The following is a 12,373-nucleotide window of genomic DNA, read 5'->3' as shown; positions in this document are numbered from 1 at the left end:
CCTCCTGGCCGACTTACCCGCTCTTTCGGGTGCAGATCTGAGTCCAGGGCGAACCTGCCGAGATTTCCAGGTTCTTGTGTCCCAGAACAATAAATTGGACCAGGGACACAGAGTAGTAGAAGCAGATTCAATTTATCAAGAAAGGAAAAAGGCTTTCCTGAGGGTGGCAAGACAGATGCTTGAAAATCCAGTGCCATGTGAGTTCTGGTCCTTTCTAGGGTTTTTACAGAGCACCTGCCTCTCCTGTATTTGTATGCTGTGGACATTTTTCAAGCATGCTATCTATGCTTGTTACATGCAGCCAGAATGATGCTTCTTGCTGCATCAAATGGACATCTAACACACACACCACCACCACCACCACCACCATCACCACCATCATCATCACCATCACCACCACCACCACCACCACACCACCACCACCACCACCACTACCACCACCATCACCACCATCATCATCACCATCACCCATCACCACCACCACCACCACCACCACCACCACCACCACCATCACCACTACCACCCCCAATCGGCTGTAGACATTAATGCAAGAGCTAAATTTATAATTGGAAATCTTAGATCAATCTAATCTTGGTGACATGGGCTGTGTAACTTGTTCTTAGACATACCACTGAAAATAGAAGCCACCATAGAAACAGACTTCATCAAAATTAAAACCCTTTTTGTTTTAGAGGACATCCCAAAAATGAGAAAGACAGCCCTAAGGTTAGAGAAGTGTTTTAAAAACGATGTGTTGGACACTCCCCTGTCCCCCATGGTGTGGGGACACCAGTCTGGACAGGGAGTGCAAGCCGACAGATTATAGCTCCCTATCTGAGGAGAATCTGCAAACCTGAATATGTAAATGACATGACTTGACAATAAAATGACAAACATTCAAAGTGACAAAGGGCTGGCAAGATGGCTTGGCCGGTAAAGGTGCTTGCCACCAAGCCTGACAACCTGAGTTTCCATAGGGGACCCCGTGACCCACATGGTGAGAGGAGAGAATAGATTTCTCAAGTTGTCCTCTGATGGCCACACTTACATTGTGACACACGTGTACCCTCTCCTTAGAATATATTCATTTTTTTTTTAATTGGTAAAGGCTTTGAGTAGATATTTTCCTAAAGAAATTAATCAAAGGGCTGGTGAGTGCTGAACAGCGGCCCAGCCCATCCATCCAGCAGTAGAGAAATGCAGGTCAGACCCACAGCGAGGTGCCACCTCCACCCTCAGGAACACCATAACAAGGGAAAGCTTGTGACCAGCAGGCATTGTGGGTGGGAACACACACTCATGCCATCACTCTGCAAGAGAGTTTGGCGACTCCTTAAAATATCAAACACAGTTCCCACACAACCTAGTAACTTTCCTCTTAAGTGTAGCCAAGATAAGTGAAAACATATGTGACTATTTATAATAATTCATAAGAAAAGCCCCAAAGCAGAAATAGACAAAATGTCCATAAGCTGATGATAAATAAAAACATTATTTGTGTAGTGGAATATCATTTAGCAGGAAGAAGCAATAAGGAACTGATACAGGATGGGCAGTGGTAGTACACACCTTTAGCTCCAGCACTCGGGAGGCAGAGGCAGGCGGATCTCTGAGTTCGAGGCCAGCCTGGTCTACAAAGCGAGTTCCAGGACAGCCAGAGCTACACAGAGAAACCCTGTCTCGGAAAACCAAAAACCAAACAAATGAAGAAAACTGATACAGGATGTAGTATGGATGAAGCTTAACGCACTAAAGGAAAGAAGCCAGCCACAAGCAGCCATGCCAGTGCGCACCTGTTCCAGCACCTGGGAGACGGAGGCGGTAGGATTGTGAGTTCAAGACCAGCCTGTACTGTACAGGGAGATCCTGTCTCAAAAGCAAACAAGTCAGAGGTCAAGCATGTGTATCTCAGAAATGTGTGCACGTGACACAGGAGAGGCTAATGTCACTATAGCCCAGCCCCTGTCCTGTCGGGACACGAGGTGAAGAGGCACACCCCCCTTGTAAGAGCAGAACGTATGAGAGAGGGAAAGCAGGGTAGAGCTGGGAGGCTTGTGAGAGCATAGCTTTAAATAAGACCAGAGTTTATGCTCATCTTGTTATAGATGTGTGTGTATAGATATGTGGTTACAATTACACATATATGCACAGTATATATAGCACATGCATATGCATGTGTGATTATATACTATGTATATTTAATTATATACTACACACACACACACACACACACACACACACACACACACACACCCCGCATGCACGCATACAGGTGCGCATGTAGTAGTGCAGAGTACAGAACCTAGGCAAGCACATGCTTAGCAAGGACTACCATTTAATTATACCCCAGCCACGTAGTGGTGGAAACCCTATTACTAATGGAATAAAAACACCGTGGTACTACTATGTACAGTGCGATACTATTCAGCCACTTAGTGTGGAAGACAAACTGTAAAGGAAAAGGTAAATAAAGCAGAGTGCCAACCTACATGTGGTATGGTCGAGACATAAGACAGAATGAATCCTGGCCTCAAGTGTGCCACTTGCCTCAGTTCTCTGGTTGGTAGAATCACGGGGGGAGAGTCCCCCCAGCCCCCCCCCCCCGCCCCCAGCTGTGTCTCTGCCTCCGTCTTTCTTCCCGTCTCCTCGGGTTTTCCTATCTCCAGTGAATGCCACCCCTTTGCGCTAGGACTTCTGGGAGGAGCAGGGCTACAGATATGGGTCTGAAAAGGTGAGAAAAGGTCCTGAGCAAGTGCCAGAGGCCAGCACAGGAAGAGAAGAGGCTGGAAGTGTCCTTGTGTCACGGAGACAGGCAGAGTGCAGGCCGAGTTGTTCCGTGGAAGTCAGGGTGTGCCCAAGCGACCTCAGGGAGAGCCTTGCTCCTTCCTAGAGCTGCAGGAGGTTAGATGCAAATTTCCCATTCCTAGATGCTTCGGACACAGGAAATCAGTCTACAGGCTTTGGAGGCAGGCAGATTCGGGCAGGCTGGGAGAGGCCTCGGGATTGTTTAAATCTTTGCACTTGTTTCCCCAGCTGTTAAGTGAGAAGAATGTAAACAACAAACAAAATGGGCTGGGGAGATGGCTCAGAGGTTAAGAGCACTGGCTGCTCTTCCAGAGGTCCTGAGTTCAATTCCCAGCAACCACATGGTGGCTCACAACCATCTGTAATGAGATCTGGCGCCCTCTTCTGAATACATAATAAATAAATAAGTCTTTAAAAAACAAACAAACAAACAAAAAACCCACCTCAGATTGTTGGTTGGATTTGGTAGCTCAGCAGGCAGCAGGTACCTGTCACAGCCCCAGAATGCCCGCACTACCTTACCGGGGGTGTTGTCTCTGTGCATTGCAGACTTCACGCTCAGCACTGTTGGGCTGCAGAGGGAGAAACATCCATAGTCTTAAGTTTGGAAATGTCTCCTGGTCCTTTGGGCAGAGCTTCTGAGAGGTTTATTCTGCTCTCTTCCTCTCCCCCACCCCCAGCTGTCCACTCTGCCACCATGAGAAACATCTTCAAAAGGAACCAGGAGCCCATTGTGGCTCCTGCCACCGCCACCGCTGCCACCATGCCGATGCCTGTCAGACCTGCTGACAACTCCACAGAGAGCACGGGCCCTGGGGAGAGCCAAGAAGACATGTTCGCCAAGCTGAAGGAGAAATTCTTCAATGAGATCAACAAGATCCCCCGTGAGTGACCCTGGTGGCCGGGAGGGTTGCAGGGCTAGTCCTGGGAGGCCTGTGACAGGGCCGGGCCTGGGGAGGTGGGCTGTCGCTGGGATGGCTTGGGATGGGCTCTTTCTTTGGGTCTCAGCTTGGATTTTTCAGGGAACCCTGTAAGGCATGGGCTGGGAGTGTGGTCTAAAAATTAGTGAGGCCACCAAAGGGACTCAACTGTTACATGGTCCAAGCTTCAGGGGGTGAGTTCAACTCTAAGTACAATTTTAAAATCCCACCAAAGGATAAAAATAAAAGGTAAAAAAAAAATGTAAGATGGGAATCATTATTTAGGTTTCTAGCAGCATTTAGAAACTGCTTTGTTTTAGAGTGCAGAAAAACGAAGCTTTCTGGACTCCTGGCAAAGGCTCTCCATGCGGAACCAGGGTTCCCTTTGCAGGACCGGCCACACTGGTGGGAGCCAGGGCTTCAGGACCGCAGAGAGCATCATGGGGGGTGGTTAAGGACTTCCCAGCCCCTCTGGCTAAGCAAGGCCAGCCTTCTAGGGGAACTAGAGCGCAGGAAATTTTTTTTTGCCTCTGGGTCAGGCCTCTGAGGACTGTCCCAGGGCCGGCTTCCACAAGGCTCTTCTTCCCTTGGTTTTGATGAGGTTAGCCAGTTGTGTGCAGATCAAGTGACTGGAAACGTCTGGAAAACAGCCCAAACTGCTCTTCTTCCACACATTCTCCAGGCTGCTAACCCAGCAGGCTGTGTCCACAAGGGGGCAGCGAAGAGCGAGGTATTCCTATACCTCATGGACATGTGGATAAAAATGTGGGGCTGGAGAAGAGGGGAGTCACAGGCCCAACCCACATTTGTCCATGCTCAGGATGAGGGCTTGTGAGGCACAGTGTGTTGACTCTGGGGCTCTGTGTGTGGACAGTCCCCCCCCATCCCCGGCTCTGATCGCCATGGCCGTGGTTGACACTGGGGCTCTGTGTGTGGGCAGTCCCAGCCCCTGGGCTCTGATCGCCATGGCCGTGGTTGACACTGGGGCTCTGTGTGTGGGCAGTGCCACCCTGGGCTCTGATCGCCATGGCCGTGGTCGCTGGCCTCTTGCTGCTCACCTGCTGCTTCTGCATCTGTAAGAAGTGCTGCTGTAAGAAGAAGAAGAACAAGAAGGAGAAGGGCAAAGGCATGAAGAACGCCATGAACATGAAGGACATGAAGGGGGGCCAGGTAGGACGCTGGGGAGCAGCTGGGAGGGGCCCTGGCAATGGCTTCTGGGCTTCCATAGCCAAACTGCTCCTCCTCCGTGTGAGCCGTCCCCCTGCACTCTCCTCACGGGCCGAGATGGTTACACCTGTAGTGTCAGGTCAGCTACCCCAAGCTGGAGGGCAGGGACTGAAGTCCACGTCAGCATGAGCTCACCCTGGAAAAGGCAAAAGAAGGGGACAGTGTGTGGACTCCCAGGGAGACCACTGGAACCAATTGCTAGACACCCATGATGACGACCAGGGAGACGCCATTAGGTAACACCGGATTTTCCTGCCAGGAGAGAAGGAAGGGCAGATACATCAGGCTGGGTGGGGCGTGGAGGGTGAGGTGTGGAGGGTAGGGTAAGTTTAAAGGCACCAAGACAGGACCACATGGAACCCATCACTCTCAGATAATGATGTATCCACCCCAGCCTGTTGGGGTTGGCTTCAGCAGGTCCCTTGGCATATCAGTCCCTCCAGAGCCTGGTTCCTCACAGTCCTCTGTTGTCTGTTTGGGGAACGACTGGGAAGAGTCTTTTCTAAAGGCATCATCATAAAGGCTGGAAGGAGGGACTGACCTCAAAAGACAGCCAAGGGTCATGATGGCCTTTGAGTGCGCATGTGTCTGTGTGCCTAGGTGAGCCTCAAAGGAGCCTACAGTGTGTGTGTGTGTGTGTGTGTGTGTGTGTGTGTGTGTGTGTGTGTGTGTGTACATATCTCTGCGTTAGTGTATGTGTGCATGCATGCATATATGTGTATGTAAACGTGTTCCTGTGTATTTGCATGTGTGCATATGTGTGCAAGCATGTGTGCACGCAACCCAGACTGATCTCATTGAGCAGCCATGACTTCAGGCTGGCCTGAGCTGAAGGATTTGCTCTGATATCACACTCCCTTCTCTTTCTGCTTCTCTGGATTCGCCCTGCTCCTGGCTGCCTGGACTGCACTCCTGGTATGTCTCGCCCAGGTTGGGTAAATCTAAGCAAAGGACTGATTAGTGTTTTACAAGGGAAGTGATTCCCCTGCCTCAAGAAGCTACCTGGCCTGTGGCAAAGTGCCTGGCCCCTCAGAAAGGAGAGATTCTTACCCAAGCCAGAGTCAAGCCTTCCAAGTGTGGGGCTGGGTGTCCGCCTGGGTGTCCTGATGAGCTGTGGGGGAGCCGAGACCCTGCACACATCCACTTTCCCATCTCACATGCTGGTTTCTATGGTCTGCCCTGTACACTGCGGGCAATACAGGCCCAAGCCCGGGGCTCTTCCCTCAGAGTCCCCCCAAGGGCTCTGAGTCAGGGTTTGGGGCAGTTCTGTGTTGTTGTGAGGGGCGGTTGCTGCCTTCTCCTGTAAATGCCTTTCTCCCCACCCACAGCTCTCCTAGGATGACGACGATGCAGAGACAGGCCTGACCGAAGGAGAAGGTGAAGGCGAGGAGGAGAAGGAGCCAGAGAACCTGGGCAAATTGCAGTTTTCTCTGGACTATGATTTCCAAGCCAACCAGGTGTGTGTGGCTGGGCATGGGGACACGGTGTGGGCGGAAGTCGTTCCCTAGAGGTAGGGAGGCCTTGCCTCTTTCCGTGGAGTGGATGGTTGGAAGCCACAGGGCATATACATCTTTTGTCTCTGACCATCAGTCCCCTCTGGGGAAGGTTTCAGGTGTACTCTGCTATTAACTTGAGCTTGGCCTGGCCCCTCTTCCCAGACCCCTGCTAGGGTGGGCATTGGGGGGTTCTGCAGGAGACCCATTTGGGGCTACATGAGTTCCTGGACCCAGACATCCTTTCTCCACAGCTCACCGTGGGTGTCCTGCAAGCTGCTGAACTCCCTGCCCTGGACATGGGTGGCACTTCAGACCCGTATGTCAAAGTCTTCCTCCTCCCAGACAAGAAGAAGAAATATGAGACCAAGGTGCACCGGAAGACACTGAACCCCGCCTTCAATGAGACCTTCACTTTCAAGGTGATGGAAACCAGAGGGAAGACCCCGGCTCCCCCTCTGCCCCTAGGTTCTGCACACCTTTCCCCGGTCCACAGCCGCAGCTGGAGCCCTGGGACATGCTCAGTATGGCACAGCAGCAGGCCGCAGAGGCCTCTCTCCCATCTCACACATTGGTTTCCATAGTCTGCCTGGTCCCTGTGGGCAATACAGGCCCAAGCCCGGGGCTCTTCCCACTGCATCCCCCAGAAGTGCTCAGACCACCTTGGCCCCTTCTGACCCCATCTGTGCCCTACAGGTGCCATACCAGGAGCTAGGAGGCAAGACCCTGGTGATGGCCATCTATGACTTTGATCGCTTCTCCAAGCATGACATCATTGGAGAGGTGAAGGTGCCCATGAACACCGTGGACCTTGGCCAGCCCATCGAGGAGTGGAGGGACCTGCAGGGCGGGGAGAAGGAAGAGGTGAGCGTGGAGGAGAAGCCAGCTCTCAGTGCTCTGAGCAGAGGTTGGGGTCGGTCTGCTGGGTTAGGAGTCCAGCTCCCACTGCCGGGCTGTTGACCCGGGGCAAGCTGTTGCTGCCGCCTTCTTCTTCTTCTTCTTCTTCTTCTTCTTCTTCTTCTTCTTCTTCTTCTTCTTCTTCTTCTTCTTCTTCTTCTTCTTTTTCTCCTCCTCCTCCTCCTCCTCCTCCTTCTCTTCTTCCTCCTCCTCCTTCTCTTCTCATTCTTCCTCTTCCCCTCTTCCCCCCTCCTTCTCCTCTTCTTCCTCGACCTCCCCTCCTCCTCCTCCTCCTCCTCCTTTTTTTTCTCAAGACATAGTTTCTCTATGTAGCCTTGGCTATCCTAGAACTTGCTGTGTAGATCAGGTTGGCCTTGAACTCACAGAGATCCACCTGCCTCTGCCTCCCAAGTGCTGGGATTAAAGGCACGCACCGCCGCCGCCGCCGCCGCCGCCGCCGCCGCCGCCGCCGCCACCGCCGCCGCCACCACCACCACCACCAGGCCCAGGGGAAGCTTTTTAACTGTGGCCTTGGTGCCTTCGTTCAGAGGTTTCCAGTGGGAAATTAATTGCCCATTCGAAGTGCCTTGTACAGTGCCTGGTGTCTGTCAAGCAAGCCATTGGATAAGGGCGCCATTATTGTTGTTCCTTTTAGGAACACTGTCAATGAGATTCTATGCCTCAGTTTACTCACAAGAAAAGCCAGCTTTAATTCTACAGGATTCTCAGTGTGTGGTGGCTACAGCAACCCACCCCATATTCACTGGGTGCCAGAACTCCCATTCCAGCTACTTTGTTGGCATCAGTCAAGTGTTTCAGCCAGGCTCCTGAAGTTGCCTGCACAGTGCTCAGTGGAGGAGCAGGGAGCACTCAGTGGAGGAGCAGGGAGCACTCAGTGGAGGAGCAGGGATCTCTAGGCCCTCTTCTGTAGCTGGGGCCTGCCCTGTTGTCTGAGATGAAGGAAGACGTGTGTGATTGGTTGGTCTTACCCTTACCCTGGTGGCCCTGTCCTTGAGAGACTGGGGGCTGACTGAGGCCTTAGGTCAGGAGTCCCAAGAGCTCTCCTGCCTGCTGCTACACCGAGGTCTGCCTTAAGTCCCCCCCCCCCCCCCCGACAACCTGGTGTCCTTGCCTTGTCCACACAAAAGCTTTGAGACAATAATGAAAGAAAAGGAAAGTGCTCCGAACCCACACATCACTCTGCAAGCCCAGTGGCTGATGGGAAAGGACGGCTTGGAAGAGGCTCCCCGAAACACTTGGCCTCCCAGCACCCGCTCCTTGACCCTTGCCGCCCCAGCTTGGTGGGGATCTGAGCCTACTGAACACCTGCCAGGTTTGCCAGGTCCTTCTCTGTGGCCCGTCCTCTGCCTTCTTGAATATCAGCTTCCTCAGGCTGTAGCTGGGAACTGCGGTCTGAGGTACTGATGTCAGAAGCTGGAGATCATCTCAGCCACAGAGGTGGGGGCTGGTGACCAAGGGCGGCAGCCAGAAATCACTGCTTCGCCAGCCTTGGCAAGATGGGGTCGGCCACACTGGAGACCACTGGGGGAGAGGAAGTGACCTAAGAGCTGCTTCTTTCCCTGGACAGCCAGAGAAGCTGGGTGACATCTGTACCTCCTTGCGCTACGTGCCCACTGCTGGGAAGCTCACCGTCTGTATCCTGGAGGCCAAGAACCTCAAGAAGATGGATGTGGGGGGCCTTTCAGGTAATGCAGAACCCCCGGGTGCCAGTGTGTGGCACCAGTGAGCCAGTCACTGTTCCGAGTCCCCGGAGCTGACACTAGAAAGGTCTTGCTTGTTGTGGGCACAGGCTTCCCAGTCTTACCTTTCTTCCAGGCTGCCTCTCCACATCTGAGTCCCTTCCCATTGCCCTCTGGTCATGCCCACTGGGTCATGGAGAAGACAGAAGAATTTCATTCTCCAAATGAGCGAATGATGTAGGACTTTTCTCAGGAAGTGTGGGAAGTGGCAGGGCTTAGCCCAAAATTTGCCTTTCTGTCATGCCACCAGAGTCGGGGGATATTTTTCCAGGAGAGGATGTAAGCTCTGCCAGCTCTGTTCTGGAAGGGGGTGCTCTGGGTTTCAGATTTACCTGATGGTGAAGAGGGCTAGCCTGTGCTACAGGATGCTGATGGGGAAAGCATACTACCTCTGCAGAGCCTCCTCAGATGATAAGCCCTGTAGCTGGGATTTGGCTCCGCCTTGGGCTGGTCATTTCCCTTCTGTGTCCTCAGATTCTCATGGGCACGACTGGACGGGGTGGGGGCGGGGCGGGACAGAGTGTGTCTTTTCTGTCTCTGGCTTAGCTCAGGTACCTGGCCAGCTAGTCCCCATACTTCCTCAGAGGTCCCCCCCCCCGACTTCATGCTTTAGGGATCTATAAGTAAACGGGTGGCCCTTAACATCCCCCACCCCTTGACCTAGATGACGTTTCTGCTTTCGAGGCTTCCTCTCCCTTCTCTGGGCTTTCCAAGGGCCCGGGGCCAGCAGGGTGGAGGCCTGTCCAATCCCAAAGTGGCCTTGGGACACCCAGAAGGTGGTCAGGGCTGAGGAGTCTCTTGGGTTGGGACTCTCTCTGCAGACCCCTACGTGAAGATCCACCTGATGCAGAACGGCAAGAGGCTCAAGAAGAAGAAGACGACCGTGAAGAAGAAGACCCTGAACCCCTACTTCAACGAGTCCTTCAGCTTCGAGATCCCCTTTGAGCAGATTCAGGTGCTTAAGCCTTGAGGGCCTTGGGCTCTGAGCTCACCAGCCAAGCATGGGGAGGTAGAGGGCAGCCGGGGAACAGCTGCGCTCATGTGGGAGAGGACCTGAGTCTGACAGTGCTGGGGTGGGACCCTGGAGAGGACTTTCCTGAAGGGCCCCCATTATCTGAGGAGATGAACATGAACTAATTTTTAAAAGTCATATAGCTCCTTAATGTATGGGAGGAACACTTGTGTTTTTAGTATGTGTCCACTGACCTCATTAGAGGCCACTCCCATCCCATAAGGGCTTACAGTTCCTAGAGTGTTGTGTATGCTCCAGTATACCTGTTGGTGGAAATACAGGTTGCCTTTAAAAAAAAAAAATGAGCTCCATCTCCACGTCCACTGAAACTTAACTGGACTGGAGCCGGAAGTCATTTCCTTCCGTGTCATCTGCAGTATAGACTGACGAGAAGCACGTATAATCGTGGGTTCGGTTCCCACTTCTCCTCTGAATTCCTTCCTTTCTTTGCCGCCTTGCAGAAAGTCCAGGTGGTTGTCACTGTGCTAGACTATGACAAGCTGGGCAAGAATGAAGCCATCGGCAAGATCTTCGTGGGCAGCAACGCCACAGGCACCGAGCTGCGACACTGGTCTGACATGCTGGCTAACCCTCGGAGGCCCATCGCCCAGTGGCACTCTCTAAAGCCGGAGGAGGAGGTGGATGCACTCCTAGGCAAGAACAAGTAGGCCACAGCGGCTGGGGCCACGTGCCCCCGAGGACACTGACAAGATCCAGAGCTATCAATACCTCAGTTACGCGACCTTAGAGGTTTCTTCATTTGTTTGCGGTGTGTCCTGTTTTTCCTTCCTTTTTCTCTTTTTAAAGACCAACTTCCTTTTGGTGGCTGCGTGAAGGGAGTCCCCTAGGAGGTGAAAGAGAAGCCTGGCTCTGTTTATTGTCCCAGGAGCTGTCCTTGTGCATGCCCAGTCCCTCCCTCTCACAGGTTCACATAGGTCTCGTCCCGCGTGAGACCCTCTACTGGCGGAAAGTCGAAGCAGTTCCTGCTTTTCCTGGGTTTTGGACCAACAAAATGGTAGCACATACTGTTTCTCAGTCTCATTGGTATGTGTGTGTGTGTGTGTGTGTGTGTGTGTGTGTGTGTGTGTGTGTGTGTGGTGTGTCCGTCCTTCCTTCCATCCATCCATCCATCCATCCATCCATCCATCCATCCATCCATCCATCCTTCCATCCCTGTCTGCCTCTGTCTTTGAGTCTTTTTCTTCGTTTCTGGAATGAGCCTCGGACAATGAAGCTGTGTGAAAAGAGAAAGCCTTCAGGGACTCCATGATGAAGAAGGCCCGCTGCCTAAGTGGGAGGCCTGTCAGCGTGTGAAGGAGGCCCAAAGCCCTGGTCAGAGGCCAGAAGCTCTCAGAGTCCTTGTGAACGGCCATTTGGAATGCAGCACACTGTGGTACTGGATGTGTTCAGAACCAGGACCAAAGCCCTTCATGCCAGCAGAGACTTCCTCCTGTCAGTCATGGCTTCCCTCAGGAGTGTGGTTTGGGGGACATTCATGGAAACAAACTATTCACTGGATTGGTTGGACTCTACCAGGGACTGCCAGCCCCAGGATTGCGTTCTTGTTGACAGCATCCAACAATGAAGAACCAGGAGTCCCATTACTCAGAAAGCCTCGAACTGAGCTCCTGGATCTTTGCCCCCTCCAGTGGGAGGCAGACGCTTCCTCCCACTGCGGAGTGCAAGCAGCACAGCATCATCTGCATTCACACACCATCTTGCTTTCGCTTCTTTATGTGTAAGTGGAAAAATACTGTCTGAAGCCAAGCACTCTGCACAGAGCCAGAGACCTGGGAGAGGAAGGCTTGAATGGTTAGGTCCCTTGAGGTCCAGGTAAGGAGGAGATGGCAAGGAGGGGAAACATGGATGGCTAGTGAGGAGCTCCTATTCCTGACGCCCTGGGCCCTGGGGCCTCCTCTGTGATGGTAGCTGGAGGGGCCCAGGCAGAACTGTGGCCAGGCCCCGTCCTTCCACTCCCTAGAGGCACTTTTCTCTGAATGTCAGGAAACAGGGCATTCATTTCAAATGAGTGCTGGAGGGAACCTGCTAAGGTTTCTACCCTGTGTTCAGTGTACCCTTCCCGTTCCCTAACTTGTCCCCAGTATCGATAAAAAGCCATATATATGTTCGTCAGGCTGGCACTGAGTAGCCTTCCAAACCTTCAGCCTGGGCAGGGAGTTAGCCCCCATGTAGCCAGAGGCTCCTCCTTTCCCAGCTTGCTTCCCTTGAACCTCTCAGGCCCCGGTTGCTTACCACAGA

General features: G+C 52.8%; 1 protein-coding gene across 2 annotated transcripts in view; it reads left to right on the top strand.

Annotated features, from left to right (window-relative positions):
• The window catches only part of Syt2 (synaptotagmin 2), a 93,473-nt gene extending 82,616 nt beyond the window's left edge, over positions 1–10,857 (top strand). For both annotated transcript variants that reach the window (XM_036202199.1, XM_036202198.1), the window contains exons 2-9: positions 3,486–3,689; positions 4,729–4,895; positions 6,290–6,409; positions 6,700–6,867; positions 7,142–7,309; positions 8,931–9,048; positions 9,924–10,057; positions 10,576–10,857. In XM_036202199.1, coding sequence (XP_036058092.1) covers positions 3,503–3,689; positions 4,729–4,895; positions 6,290–6,409; positions 6,700–6,867; positions 7,142–7,309; positions 8,931–9,048; positions 9,924–10,057; positions 10,576–10,782 — 1,269 coding nt within the window. In that variant the 5' untranslated portion in view covers positions 3,486–3,502 and the 3' untranslated portion in view covers positions 10,783–10,857. The remainder of the gene's footprint in view (positions 1–3,485; positions 3,690–4,728; positions 4,896–6,289; positions 6,410–6,699; positions 6,868–7,141; positions 7,310–8,930; positions 9,049–9,923; positions 10,058–10,575) is intronic.
• The last annotated feature ends 1,516 nt before the right edge of the window (positions 10,858–12,373 follow it).

This window comes from Onychomys torridus, chromosome 11 (genome assembly GCF_903995425.1).
Source record: "Onychomys torridus chromosome 11, mOncTor1.1, whole genome shotgun sequence".
Taxonomy (NCBI): Eukaryota; Metazoa; Chordata; class Mammalia; order Rodentia; family Cricetidae; genus Onychomys; species Onychomys torridus.
The sequence above is the reverse complement of the archived record's forward strand: the minus strand, read 5'-3'. Positions and strand labels throughout refer to the sequence as shown.